We start from the raw sequence: 14,712 nt of genomic DNA, 5'->3' as shown, positions 1-14,712 counted from the left end.
ATTGTCTTTCAACTGGACTCGTCCCGGCTGGAGTCTGCCTCCATTTCAAAGCTCACACTCTGTCGTGTTCACGTTGTTTTTCTGCATCACTGACATTTAGGATGGACAAAGGTTTGTAGTTTTTCTTTCATTTCAATGAACAGACGTGATTTCATTCAGTTTTCAATCCCTTATTTAGCTGGTGAATGGAATGGAAAAACTTAAGGAATGTTTCTGCTGTCACTGTTAAAAAGAAGAAAAAGCTAGAATATATTTTATTTTTACATTTGTTTCATTTGGAAGAAAAAAAAATGAAGTTTGAAGTCTGAGTCCTGATACCTGATGCTCTCTCCATCATTTCGACATCTAAGCACATTTTTGAAGTTGGAGCAGGCTACTTCCACTAGGGGGCAGGGTTGACACGGCAAAATGAACCCTGGGTGAACTGAAGTCTCTCTGGCTGGAAAGGATTCAGATCAGGATGTCTGGCTGAAAAGATGAAAGGAGCACCTTTCAAACCTTTCAAGCACCGACACCTGGAGCTAAGACCACAAATGAAATTTTCAGCCTGATAGAAGACCCTTTCCAGGTCACTGTTTCCAGTTGCCGCTTTGCTGCAGGTAGGTGGTTTTGTTTTTATTAATACAGCTGATTTGAACATGAATTTAAGTTATTAGATACTTAAAGTGTGATGTGTCTGGATAACAGGTAGAGTTGATTACACAAAGTGTTTTAGTGTTTGTCAGACTTGTGTTTTTTCTCTTTCTTTCCTGTTGTAAATGTAAAACAACAGTTACTGAACCTATCATGAACATACCATGCATCTGAACCAGAGGAATCCAGTTTTTACTCTCCACCCCCTCTCCACCTGTTCAGCTCTGTTCAAGGTGCTGATCTGACAGCAATAGAGCCACCAGCTGGAGGTCTGATCAGAGTAATGTAAGCTCTATATAAAACCCTCTACTGAGAGCTCTGATCCCACACATCATGTAAAAAAATAAAATACAACCTTCACACAGATGCTCAGGACGTTTAAGACAGAGAAAAAGATTAACCCTGTGTTGACTGGAGAAGGAGCTGTTCATCAGACACCATGAGATCCTTCAAATGTTCTAACTCCTGCTTTCTAGCTCACTGCACCGACTGAAGACTTTAAACTCACACGAACTTTGAAGAGAAAAGAGTCAGAGAGAGGAGCCTGAAACAGATCATCATCACGTGTCAGTTTCTAAACACTTGGTTTGTGATGAGCTGGGATTAAAACAGTGTTTGACAGGATGAAGAAGAAAATGCTGAGCGCAACTTTATTAAAAATTAACATTACAGAGAATCAACCCTGACTTTGAGTCAGATTTCTTTTCTGAATCACCTTTAAACAAAAAACCTTTGTTTAATTAATGAGTCACAGCTGTGTCACTGTTTCCTCCATAGTCCTGTACATAGTCTTATAATATTACAAGTTTATACAGATTTAGGGTCATTGTGATTTTTGGATGAAGACATGCTCATAGTAACAGACAGAAAAAGGATTCATTGATTTCACTGAACACTTTAAAGAACAACACTCTGACTTTTCTGACCAACTTTTTATCAAATACACTGAAGAAAAAACATCTAAATGAGAAAAACACACTCACTGAGGAACACACACTCACTGAGGAACACACACTCACTGAGGAACACACACACTCACTGAGGAACACACACACACTGAGGAACACACACACTCACTGAGGAACACACACACTCACTGAGGAACACACACACTCACTGAGGAACACACACTCACTGAAGAACACACACACTCACTGAGGAACACACACACTCACTGAGGAACACACACTCACTGAGAAACACACACACTCACTGAGGAACACACACTCACTGAGGAACACACACACTCACTGAGGAACACACACTGGGGAACACACACACTCACTGAGGAACACACACACTCACTGAGGAACACACAATCACTGAGGAACACACTATCACTGAGGAACACACACACTCACTAAGGAACACACAATCACTGAGGAACACACAATCACTGAGGAACACACACTTACTGAGGAACACACACACTGAGGAACACACACTCACTGAGGAACACACACACTCACTGAGGAACACACACTCACTGAGGAACACACACACTCACTGAGGAACACACACTGAGGAACACACACACTTACTGAGGAACACACACTCACTGAGGAACACACACACTCACTGAGGAACACTAACACACCCTGAGGAACACACATACCCACTGAGGAACACACACACTCACTGAGGAACACACACACTCACTGAGGAACATACACTCACTGAGGAACACACACACTCACTGAGGAACACACACTCACTGAGGAACACACACACTCACTGAGGAACACACACTCACTGAGGAACACACACACTCACTGAGGAACACACACACTCACTGAGGAACCAGGAGACCAGAGCCAAAACCCAGGATAGAGAGGTTTGGTGAATGTGGAGCTGAAGGTGTGGAGGTGGATCAGTGAGTCAGAGGAGACTCTGTAGAAGGACAGAGAGCCAGCAGGACAGTCCACATACACTGCTACTCTGTGAGAGTCAGAGGACAAGGAGAGAAGGAGGCCTGTTGATCTGTTATTGTGACGGACAGAGTAACGTCCATCAGAGCAGAACAAACTCCAAGACTGATCATTACGTCCAAACCTAGAGTCACCACTGTCTCCTTTCCTTCTGATTCCTCTGTAACTCACTGATATATCAACCTCTCCTTCCCACTCCACCTCCCAGTAACAGCGCCCAGTCAGACCATCTCTACACAGCAGCTGTTCCCAGGAGTCAAATCTGTCTGGATGATCAGGATATGACTGATCCTCCTCCACACGTGTCACCTTCCTGTTGTTGTCAGACAGTCTGAGCTTTCTGTACGCTGTGTTTGAGTCCAGAGTGAGTTCACAGAAATCTGATGGAGAGAAAAAGACACAACACAGCAGCAGTTTATCATCAGACACACCTGAAGGCTTCATTCTTTGTTAGCTGACAGTCTGCTGTTTGCTCATCAGGAGTCAAAGTGATTCCACACTTACACTTCTTCAGACCAGGTTTTAACCACCGCTGTCCACCGTGGTCCACCCTGGAGGAAGAAACACAGTCAGAGTGATTTTCTGTCCAACACCAGTCCTAACTGCTGCTCAACATGAAGCAGTGATCCTCAGTTTGTCCCTGTGACAGAGAAACAGGCTGAAACTCCTCTGAGCCAACTGTCTCCATCACTCTGTGCCTTTTTCTGACAGCGTGGAGATCCTGGAGGGAGGGGAGAAGAAGAAGAAGAAGAGGACAAAGAGTCCAAAAGCAAAGGCTGCCTGTTACTCTCTGGATCCATAAAGTCCACGTTCTGCTTCTCATGTCCTCTTTGAAATGAGGAAGGACAAACCCTGCTCTACCTCTGATCTGTCTCTTTAAAGTAGTCGCTCTGATGCTCCTCTGCTGCTCTGTGTGTTTCCTGATCCAGCTCCAATCACTGCTCTGAAAAGAATCAAACACATTCAGTCTCTGAGCTCTGCTCGTCTGGTTTTACCTCAGTGTGTCCAGTCTGCAGAGGGGATCCTCAAGTCCAGCAGAAAGCTGCTCCACTCCTGAGTCTCCTGGATGGTTGTAGCTCAGGTCCAGCTCTCTCAGGTGTGAGGGGTTGGAGCGCAGAGCTGAGGCCAGAGAAGCACAGCCTCTCTGTGTGATCAGACATCCTGACAGTCTGAGGTTAGAAAAAGAATCAGGCCATGAGAAAAAGTCCACTGATTATCACCATTTCTTTATCTCTGACCTTAAGCAGGATGGGCCAAAGACCTGACCTGAGAGTCTCCAGTTTGCAGTGTGGACTCTTCAGTCCAGCACACAGAGGCTGGACTCCTGAATCTTGCAGGTCGTTGTTACCCAGGTCCAGGTCTCTGAGCGTGGAGGACTGTGAGCTGAGGACTGGGGACAGAGCTTCACAGCTTCTCTCTGACAGGTCACATCCATGAAACCTTTGAAGACATGAACATTTTCTTCATCTGTTGTTTCACTAAAGATTGAAAGCCATGCCTGTTTTTATTCATCAGTCCAAGATCATTTCTGTGTCCTACTCGTCTGATTTTTAGTTTTTTAGAAAACTTAAGTAAAGATTGACTGAATGTGTGACTTTCTGGACCTTTCCTCTCTGATCGTTTATGGAGCTTCAGAGTCATGTCAGACTTTGTGTGTTGATGTCTCTTAAACTCTCTGACAGTAATGCCGCGGCCACACCAAACGCGAACACGCGAATTTACTCGCGCGAATGGCCTGTCACGTGCAGCGTGAACGCCCGAGTCTCGCCGCTGGACTTTTTTGACAAGCTGAGGCGCGAACACGCGAATGCGCGGTACTGCGCATGCGGAGTAGAGAGCTCGTTCATTTAAAGACCGAAAGTCCAAAAGAGCATCTGAAAAACAATGAGCTGTGGTTTCCAAAGCATGACAGGAGAGTGTGTGAAAGCTTTGGAGATCACAATCAATGCCTGCTGCCTCTCCCTGGTAATCCACCTACACCAGCCCTGCCTGGCTGTTCCCTGCGATCTCATCCCCGATCCCCTGAACCTCTGACACCCCGTACCCCCGACCACCCGAACCCCCGACCGATGTTCCCGGAGGTCTCCCTGGGGATAATGAAGGGGTGGAGGAAAGAGAGGAGCACAGAGAACTTTCATCTTTTCCCTGGCTCTGCCCCTTCCCCACTCTTTCCTCCTCCCTATCAGTTTCAAAACTCCGCTGAGGAAAACACAGTCGGACTCAGTGATAGCCCGTACAGGCAGATCCAGCTGGGAACAAATGTTTTCAGAACTTACATTCAAAACCTGTCTCCTCAGAGACTTTCAACCAAGCCTGATCCTTTTTTCCCGGTCCCTGTAGAGTACACACGTCGTATCGTATAACTCTGGATGATGACACACCACACAGATTGTTTTCTCCTCCATCCTCCGGTGGAGTTGGAGCCGTAGCAGGCGGCAGTTGCCCCCCAACGTCGTCAAAACAATGACGTCGTGGGGGAATATTTTGAACTCGAGCGAATTCGCGTCTACCGCCCAAACGCGTGAACGCTCCAAACGCGCCGCGCAAAACGCGCAAATCGCGCAAATCGCGCCGCCCAAGGCGAATCGGCGGCTAAACGCGTCTTTGCATTGCCTTTGTATGTAATCGCGCCGCAAATTCGCGTTTGGTGTGGCCGCACCATTAGAGTTTAACTTCACTTTCATACTGACCTCAAAGTCTCCAGTTTGCAGTGTGGACTCTTCAGTCCAGCACACAGAGTCTGGACTCCTGAATCCTGCAGGTTGTTGTGGCTCAGGTCCAGGTCTCTGAGCCTGGAGGACTGTGAGCTGAAGACTGAGGACAGAGCTTCACAGCTTCTCTCTGACAGGTCACTTCCATGAAACCTTTGAAGACATGAACATTTTCTTCATCTATTATTTTACAAAAGATTGAAAGCCATGCCTGTTTTTATTCATCAGTCCATGATCATTTCTGTGTCCTACTCGTCTGATTTTTAGTTTTTTTAGAAAACTTAAGTAAAGATTGACTGAATGTATGACTTTCTGGACCTTTCCTCTCTGATCGTTTGAGGAGCTTCAGAGTCATGTCAGACTTGTCTGTCTCTTAGAGTCATGTCTCTTAGACTCACTGGGTTATTCTCTCTGACAGTAAGAGTTTAACTTCACTTTCATCCTGACCTGAGAGTTTCCAGTTTGCAGTGTGGACTCTTCAGTCCAGCACACAGAGTCTGGACTCCTGAATCCTGCAGGTTGTTGTGGCTCAGGTCCAGGTCTCTGAGCCTGGAGGACTGTGAGCTGAAGACTGAGGACAGAGCTTCCCAGCTTCTCTCTGACAGGTTACAGTGACTCAGCCTGAAGGAGATCATGGAAAGAGAACAAACAGATGGTTTCAGGGTCATGAACAGAATTTATCCTGTTTTAAATCTCTCACTCAGTCACTCATTCACTCAGTCACTCATTCACTCAGTCACTCATTCACTCATTCACTCATTCACTCATTCACTCATTCATTCAGTCACTCATTTACTCAGTCACTCATTCACTCAGTCACTCATTCACTCAGTCACTCATTCACTCAGTCACTCAGTCACTCACACAGCTTTGTTTGCAGCTCTGATCACTGGCAGCAGCCTGAGAAGAGCCTCTTCTGACGGATGGTACTTCTTCAGGTCAAACAGGTCCAGATCTTTGTCTGATGACAGTAAGATGAAGACCAGAGCTGACCACTGAGCAGGAGACAGATATTTTTCAGAGAGACTTCCTGATCTCAGGTACTGTTGGATCTGCTCCTCTAGAGAACAATCGTTCAGTTCGTTCAGACAGTGGAACAGGTTGATGCTCTTCTCTGCAGACACATCCTCACTGAGCTTCTTCTTCATGTACTCCACTGTTTTCTGATTGGTCTGAGAGTCACTTCCTGTCTGTGTCAGCAGTCCTCTCAGGAGCCTCTGATTGGTCTGCAGAGACAGACCCAGGAGGAAGCGCAGGAACAGGTCCAGGTGTCCGTTTGGACTCTGTAAGGCCTGGTCCACAGCGCTCTGATGGAGGTGTTCCAGTTCAGGTTGGTCTCTGGTGGTCTCAAGGATCCAGAATGTTGTCTGTTCTTCCATCAGGTTGAGTCCAGACTTGGTGAAGGTCAGATGGACGTGAAGAGCAGCCAGAAACTCCTGAACGCTCAGATGGATGAAGCAGAACACCTGGTCCTGGTACAGTCCTCTCTCCTCTCTGAAGATCTGTGTGAACACTCCTGAGTACCAAGAGGCGTCTCTGATGTTGATGCCACACTCTGTCAGGTCTGATTCATAGAAGATCAGGTTTCCTTTCTGCAGCTGCTCAAAAGCCAATTTTCCCAGAGACTCCATCATCTTCCTGCTCTCTGGACTCCAGACTGGATCAGTCTCAGCTCCCCCTTCATACTTGATCCTCTTCACTTTGGACTGAACCAGCAGGAAGTGGATGTACATCTGAGTCAGGGTCCTGGGCAGCTGTCCCCCCTCTCTGGTCTTCAGCAGATCCTCCAGAACTGTAGCAGTGATCCAGCAGAAGACCGGGATGTGGCACATGATGTGGAGGCTTCTGGAGGTCTTGATGTGGGAGATGATGGTGCTGGTCTGCTCCTCATCTCTGGATCTCTTCCTGAAGTACTCCTCCTTCTGAGGGTCACTGAACCCTCTGACCTCTGTCACCATGTCAACACACTCAGGAGGGATATGATTGGCTGCTGCAGGTCGTGTGGTCATCCAGAGGCGAGCAGAGGGAAGCAGGTTCCCCCTGATGAGGTTTGTCAGCAGCACATCCACTGAGGTGGACTCTGTACCATCAGTCAGGACCTGGTTGTTGTGGAAGTCCAGAGGAAGTCGACACTCATCCAGACCGTCAAAGATGAACAGGACCTGGAAGTCTTCAAACCTGCAGAGTCCTGCTTCTTTGGTTTGAGGAAAGAAGTGATGAACCAGTCCCACCAAGCTGAACTTTCTCTCTTTCAGCACATTCAGCTCTCTGAACGGGAAGGGAAAGGTGAACTGGATGTCCTGGTTGGTTTTGTCTTCAGCCCAGTCCAGAGTGAACTTCTGTGTTAAGACTGTTTTCCCGATGCCAGCCACTCCCTTTGTCAGCACTCTTCTGATTGGTCCCTGTCGTCCAGGTGGGACTTCAAAGATTTCTTCTTGTCTGATGGTAGTTTCTGCTCCGTCTGGTGTACTGGATGCTGCTTCAATCTGTCTGACCTCATGTTCCTGGTTGACCTGTCCAGTCCCTCCCTCTGTGATGTAGAGCTCTGTGTAGATCTGGTTCAGAAGGGTCCGGTTTCCTGCTTTAGCGATCCCCTCAGACACACACTGGAACTTCTCCTTCAGGCTGGATTTGAGCTGACGTTGACATGCTGCAGCACCAGTTCCTGGATGAAGAAAACAGAAATGTAATGAATGACGTGAAGCTACAATCAGTCTGAGTTTCTACTTTCTGACATCAGGAAGGATTTGATTTGGCTCCTCTCTGAAATCTTCAGCTCATAGATGTGATCCAGGTGTGAGCGTCATATTCAGAGCAGAGTTTGAAATGTAACCCTCTCCCATGTTGTCTCCATTTCCTCTTTCCATCATGTTCAATGTTCAAATCCTCTTACTGCTCTGCAGACAGTCAGCCAGCTCCCCCTGCTTCATCCTCCTCAGGAAGTGCAGAGTGATCTTCAGGAAGGCCTCTCTGCTCCTCCTCTGCTCCTCATCCTCATCCTCCCTCTGGCTCTCAAAGCATTCTGGGTAATCTGGACTCAGGGTCCTCTGGATCTCCTTCAGCTGGCTCTCTACAAAGCTGATGATGTTCTTCTGGAGCAGCTGGAAGAGAAGAAAATGTCAGGTTGAACTGGTTGAACTGGTTGGACTGGTTGAGGTCAGATCAGATCCTGTGTGACGGTCAGAGAGCCTGCTGGTCTGCAGAGTCCAGCATGGAGACCGGATCACAGAGCTCCAAGCAGGGAGAGTGTGTGCTCTGAGGCTCAGGAGGAGCTGCGTTTGTACGTTTGCTCACCGTCATGATGGAGTCCAGCTGAGTGTGACGCTGCTGGGCAGACTGACCAATGGGAGCCTCTGATCTCTGCTGCTGGGCAGACCGACCAATGGGAGCCTCTGATCTCTGACCTCTGAGGAACAAACAGAAGATCGTGGAGTGTTTATGAAATAACCACACACTGTGTTCATGTGTTGGACTCTATCTGCTGGATCCTCCTACAAACACAGGACACACATGCAGAGACACGCTGGGTCCTGGTCTTTCTGCCTCCAGTCCTGGTTACTGCTGTGGGATCCTGATAGAGACACAAAACTGAAACATGTTCACCTTCACAGAGAAAAGACCCAGCACAGTCAGGATCAGAGGTTTCACACACAATAACAGGAAGTTAGCTTTGACAGGCTCACCTTTCATCAGCAGACTGACGGCCATCTTTGAAGTGAATAGATCGAGGCATAGACCAATCACTCTTTAAGGAGACACAGCTGGGTCCAGGTCCAGGTCCAGGTCTCTTGTCTCTGAAAGAATCATAAACACAGAGAAAGTTCAACAGGCTCTAAGTTTTTTAGATGGTTTCACTTTAACGCTCTTACACTTCATCAGCAGACTGACGGCCATCTTTGAAGTCAATATATCGAGGCATAGACCAATCACTCTTTAAGGAGACACAGCTGGGTTCAGGTCCAGGTCCAGGAGAGTCTGGTTCATGTTGCTGTTTTTTGCTTCAGAAACACACACACACACACACACACACACACACACACACACACACACACACACACACACACACACAGAGCTGTGAGTGTGAATCATGATGGTGCAGTGATGCTGGTCCATGGACAGGTGCAGATCCTGGTCTTACCTCTGAGCTCTGGTATGGCTCTCCTGGTCCCCCCACAGAGTGCTTTCAGAGGGAGGGGCTCCCCCCTCTCTGTCCTCACACTGATCCATAGCAGAGCCCCCACCTTCACACACACACACACACACACACACAACATGTTCATTACACTTCATTTCACAGAGATCCTATCAGCGACAAACACCTTCCACAGAAACTACGGTGGCCCTGAAGGCCAACAGAAATACATTTTTCACAAACCACAAATAAATTCCCAGAAACACAAATACACTTTACAGACCACAAATCAAATCCCACCAATCACAAAATGAAGTCCATGAAAGCAGAAAGGGTAGGACACGCTCCTTGTCTCTGATTGGCTTAATCAGCGTGTCAGTCACATCAACCACTTCCTGTTTACAGTGCACAGCAGCTGCAGCAGAGTCAGGGTAAAGTTTCAAGCCTGTACCAGGATGGTGGAGGAGCTGGGTTTGATAGAGCAGCTCTTCAACATTGATGTGGTGTGAGTGTAGAGATGCGTCGTCTTATCAGGACACACACACATCAGTAGGCAGCCTTACGCCACGCTGTAAGAACCTCCCTCTGCAGAGAGGGGGCGGAGACTCCTCACCAATCGCCATCAGGAGGGCAACATCATCCCAGGTTCTGGGACCAGGACAACTGTTTGGATCCCCAACAATGAGGCCAACTCTCAAATACAGTCTGCATGCCTTGGGCACACCAACCGTCAAATTGATTTGTGATTGTTGAGATTAGTTTTGTAATCTGTGAAATTTAATTTGTGATCAGTGATTTTCATTTATGTTCTGTGAAGTGTATTTGTGTTCCTGGAAATATATCTTACAGCTACAGCTACTGGATATTTAAGTATTCGAGTATTCTACTGAAAATTCCAATGATTAATCGATTAATCAATCAATTAATTGGATAAAACACGTTTTTGTGTACTTAGAGAGCAGTTATTTTTGAAATGGAAATTTGTTTCAAGCAAGTGTAAAATCAAGTCACTTTGGGTGATAAATGTTAAATTCAATGCTATCTTAACTATGATCCTCTACTTGCTCATGTAAATAATATAAAATGCAATAATACACTTGTAAACAATGTTTATTCATTCATTTATTTTCTGAACCACTTATCCTGTTCAGGGTCGCGGGTGGCTGGAGCCTATCCCAGCTGTCATTGGGCGAGGGGCGGGGTACGCCCTGGACTGATCGCCAGCCTATCACAGGGCTGACACAGACAGACAACCATTCACGCACACACCCACACCTATGGGCAATTTAGAGTGTTCAATTAACCTGGTGAGCATGTTTTTGGACTGTGGGAGGAAGCTGGAGAACCCGGAGAGAACCCACACATGCACGGGGAGAACATGCAAACTCCACACAGAAAGGCCCACTGGCCAAGCTGGGAATTAAACCGGTGACCTTTTTACTATGAGGCTGCAGCGCCACCGTTCATAGATTGCAAAACCTGCAACAATAATTTACAGTGAAAATCAAAAACTGGTCAAACAACCACCCAGTACAACTATCATCCTGGTCCAACATTCTAGACAATTATAGCAGCATAAAAACTGTACATAACTATAAAAATGTGAATATATATATATATATATATATATATATATATATATATATATATATATATATATATATATATATATATATATATATACAATATATATATATATATATATATATATATATATATATATATATATATATATATATATATAAAAATCAGATATGTAAGGCAAACAAACACAAACCTGTCATGTGTCAGACAGGCACAGCACCACTCCTGTTCCTCTGTGTGGCAGACGGGTCGCAGAGTGATGAGAGTAGCAACGACGGAAGGGACGGGTCTTTGCATGAACCTGTTAACAACCCAACAGTAGCAAAAACAACCCATGAACTGAGTTAAAAAATTTGACCCACCACATGAGTTGTGGAAATAACCCTGAACTGCATTATAATAACCCACAATGGGTTACCAGTGTCATAACTTAGCAGTTAGGTTGACAAATTAACCCAGCAGTTTTTAGTGAGTACCTCGAATTATTCAAGGAACCGTTTCAGCTCTAATATATTTGTGGTTTGTGAAATGTTTTAGTGCTTCTGAAATTTATTTTGTATAAATATATATATATATATATATATATATATATATATATATATATATATATATATATATATATATATATATATATATATACAATATATATATATATATATATATATATATATATATATATATATATATATATATATATATATAAAAATCAGATATGTAAGGCAAACAAACACAAACCTGTCATGTGTCAGACAGGCACAGCACCACTCCTGTTCCTCTGTGTGGCAGACGGGTTGCAGAGTGATGAGAGTAGCAACGACGGAAGGGACGGGTCTTTGCATGAACCTGTTAACAACCCAACAGTAGCAAAAACAACCCATGAACTGAGTTAAAAAATTTGACCCACCACATGAGTTGTGGAAATAACCCTGAACTGCATTATAATAACCCACAATGGGTTACCAGTGTCATAACTTAGCAGTTAGGTTGACAAATTAACCCAGCAGTTTTTAGTGAGTACCTCGAATTATTCAAGGAACCGTTTCAGCTCTAATATATTTGTGGTTTGTGAAATGTTTTAGTGCTTCTGAAATTTATTTTGTACTTTTAAAAAAAAAATCATTCCCACTGGCCTTCAGGGCCACCGTAAGAAACAATTAACCAGGTTAATTAATAAGCTCCAGCTCTAACCGAACCCCAACCCTTGATCAAGTAATGAGGCATTTCAGCGGGAAAGTGGTTGGTGTGTTTCAAACTGCTCTCAGAATAAACAGAGAGCAGCTTTTCTTCATGCTAACGTGTTTGTTTGACAGGTTACAGGAACAGACAGAGCTCTGATACTGTTTGATCAGCGTTATCACAGCGCACATGCGCAGACACACAAACAGCTGTTAGAGCTGACTGACATGTGATCCCTGGTGAGAGTGTTTAACTGACTGTGTCACTGATGGCTAACCCTGACCAGCTCCCTGACAGCACAAACTCTAGCTTCACTTTTTCCCTCTATTACAAAGCTTTACAGCAGAAACACATTTACTACACCACGAAATGACCTGGAGCCCAAACTAAACCAGACTTGTTTTTGAATCCACTAAAAGACGCCATGGGCTCTGCCCAGCTACGATACAAAGTGAAAGTAAAGTTTCTGAGTGTCCACAAATCTCAAATCCAACACTTTTACCTTCCTCAGAGAGTCAAACCACATTTCAAAGTTTTCAAAGTTTTCAAAGCGAACAAACCTGAAGCAAAGAGGAGAAGAGCCGAGAGGCAGCTAGGCGTCTTTCCTCCGCAGCTCCTCAGCTCCGCTCGGTAGGAGGAGGAAGCAGCGACGGTCCGCTTCAGAGAGAGTCCCTGCACTGCGCAACACCGCCCCCTGCTGGAGGGCAGCACACACTGAATCCTAATGGAAGCTCTAACCTGACGGTCTGGCTCATCATGAGCTGGATTCAGGTCTCTGGGGACAGGTCTCCCAGCACACGACCCGTGCCTGGGCTCCTCCATGTGTCTGCTGTCTGTACATGAAGACATGAAAGCAGCTGTTTCCTTAGTTTGAAGAGTCTGATGTCACCTTTTCATGAAGTTGAACAAAATGTTTGCTGATGCAGGTCAGATAAACGGGGACCTGGAGCAGCTGATACATTCTCTGTATCAGTGCCACAAAAAGTATTGGACTGAGGGTTCATTGCTCTGCTGTCACCACCTCTATCCACTCATCAGTGGCTTCTGATACTCATGGAAAGTCCATGGAAAGTCAGTTTGTGGAGGCAGAGAAAGATCCAGTCAGGTCAGCTCAGATACCAGCGGCTGTGGTTTGATAGGACGAGTCCAGAGGGACAAAGACGTCCTCAGAGAGGAGAAAGAAGAAGAAGGAGAGAGAAAGAGCTGCTCTGACTTCCTGTTGAAGATGTTACAGAGTTTAACTCCAGTCAGGGACTTTTTCTTTCTATGGCTGACTCTGATCTGTTGGTCTCTGCACAGTTTTACTGAGTGTAGCTGGAACATTTCCCTCATAAATAAACGCCCCGACGTTCGGCCAAGATTATCTTCTAGTTTGAGCGGTTGCCAGATGAATCTTTCGCGTCTCACAGACGTCTCACAGACTCGTCAGAGCTGCCCTGATAATTTTCAACCATGTTTGATATTTATCTGGATGATTACAACATTCATTCTCACTGAGGATGACAACAGCTAAGAGAGAGAGAGAGAGCCCCCTTACAAGAGACAACAGACAACAAACGCAGGCTCAAAGTAAAACTGAAAGGCTCCGGGTCAGCTGACTGCACGCTCCACTGGCCCACTTGAGCAAGTTCAATAATGGCTTTAAAAATAACACATAACCACGCCATTTTCATACAGTAGCAAACTTTTGTTTTATCAGTGATCGGTGTGAGATCATGCCATTATTGGCTGATACAGCAACAGTTTCACCTCTGTCCCTCTGTGTGCTCGTAATGGATGAAAGGCACCGCTGCAGACAGCTCCGCTTCTCTCTCCTCCTGTCCCACCAGTGCGCTAAAAACCTCAGATCAAACAACTGAGCACATGTGGTGAATCACTCTCGCTGGTCAAATAATCTTGGTGAAATCCTGTAGTGTGTGCTGGTCAGTGTTTTCAAATCTTGTTAGAGTGTGCTTAAGATTTAAGAGAGGATGATCTGTGAAGATTCTCCTTATGTGTGAGATACAATCTGATTTCAGAATCTTTTAAGATTTTTAAAATCCTGTAGTGTGAGCCAGGCTTTAGTCTGTCTTCTTCTGAGATGGGAAGCTTGTGCATGGAACTATGTGGTTGCTTACAGCCAAAAACAGCCACACTCCTCTCCCCGTTGCTGGACAGATTTCTCTCCAGATGCAGGGAGGGGGTTCGGGGGTATCTGCTCCGGTGGACCAATCAGGTCAGACTTGCTCCTGATTGGTCAAAAAAGGGACTTGCTGATGTCGGCAAACCCCAGAAATTCCAAACAGTTCTTTTTAGGTCAGGATTTTACATTCACAAGCTCTACTAAGAACAGGTTTGGTCATTAAATATCACATTTTGTGGGCTGGGAGGAAAGACAAAGACCCACAAATTTCACTAAAAGACTTAATAAAGGGATTTTTGCATAATATGGGACCTTTAAAAGGCGGTCTATTAGACGGACCCACTGCTGGAGACAGACTCTAGTGGACACTCACAGAACTGCAACATAACAAGAATTTTTATTGGTAAGATTCATCTTTAAGGAAAC

The 14,712-nt window shown here is 45.5% G+C and overlaps 1 protein-coding gene across 1 annotated transcript; it reads right to left on the bottom strand.

The window, feature by feature from the left end:
• Positions 1 to 1,107: 1,107 nt before the first annotated feature.
• LOC141811078 (uncharacterized) lies at positions 1,108 to 12,784 on the bottom strand. The gene is given in 15 exon segments (XM_074698970.1): positions 1,108 to 2,941; positions 3,066 to 3,112; positions 3,557 to 3,751; positions 3,753 to 4,001; positions 5,252 to 5,425; positions 5,720 to 5,893; positions 6,137 to 7,937; positions 8,166 to 8,373; positions 8,567 to 8,678; positions 8,956 to 9,066; positions 9,142 to 9,270; positions 9,411 to 9,513; positions 11,182 to 11,289; positions 11,724 to 11,831; positions 12,725 to 12,784. Coding segments are annotated over 13 exon segments (3,849 nt in total). The 5' UTR covers positions 11,189 to 11,289; positions 11,724 to 11,831; positions 12,725 to 12,784; the 3' UTR covers positions 1,108 to 2,402.
• Positions 12,785 to 14,712: the final 1,928 nt, after the last annotated feature.

This window comes from Halichoeres trimaculatus, unplaced genomic scaffold (assembly GCF_033239565.1).
Source record: "Halichoeres trimaculatus isolate MK-OKI-2021-1 unplaced genomic scaffold, fHalTri1.1 fHalTri1_scaffold_22, whole genome shotgun sequence".
Taxonomy (NCBI): Eukaryota; Metazoa; Chordata; class Actinopteri; order Labriformes; family Labridae; genus Halichoeres; species Halichoeres trimaculatus.
This window is presented reverse-complemented; position numbering and strand designations above follow the sequence as displayed.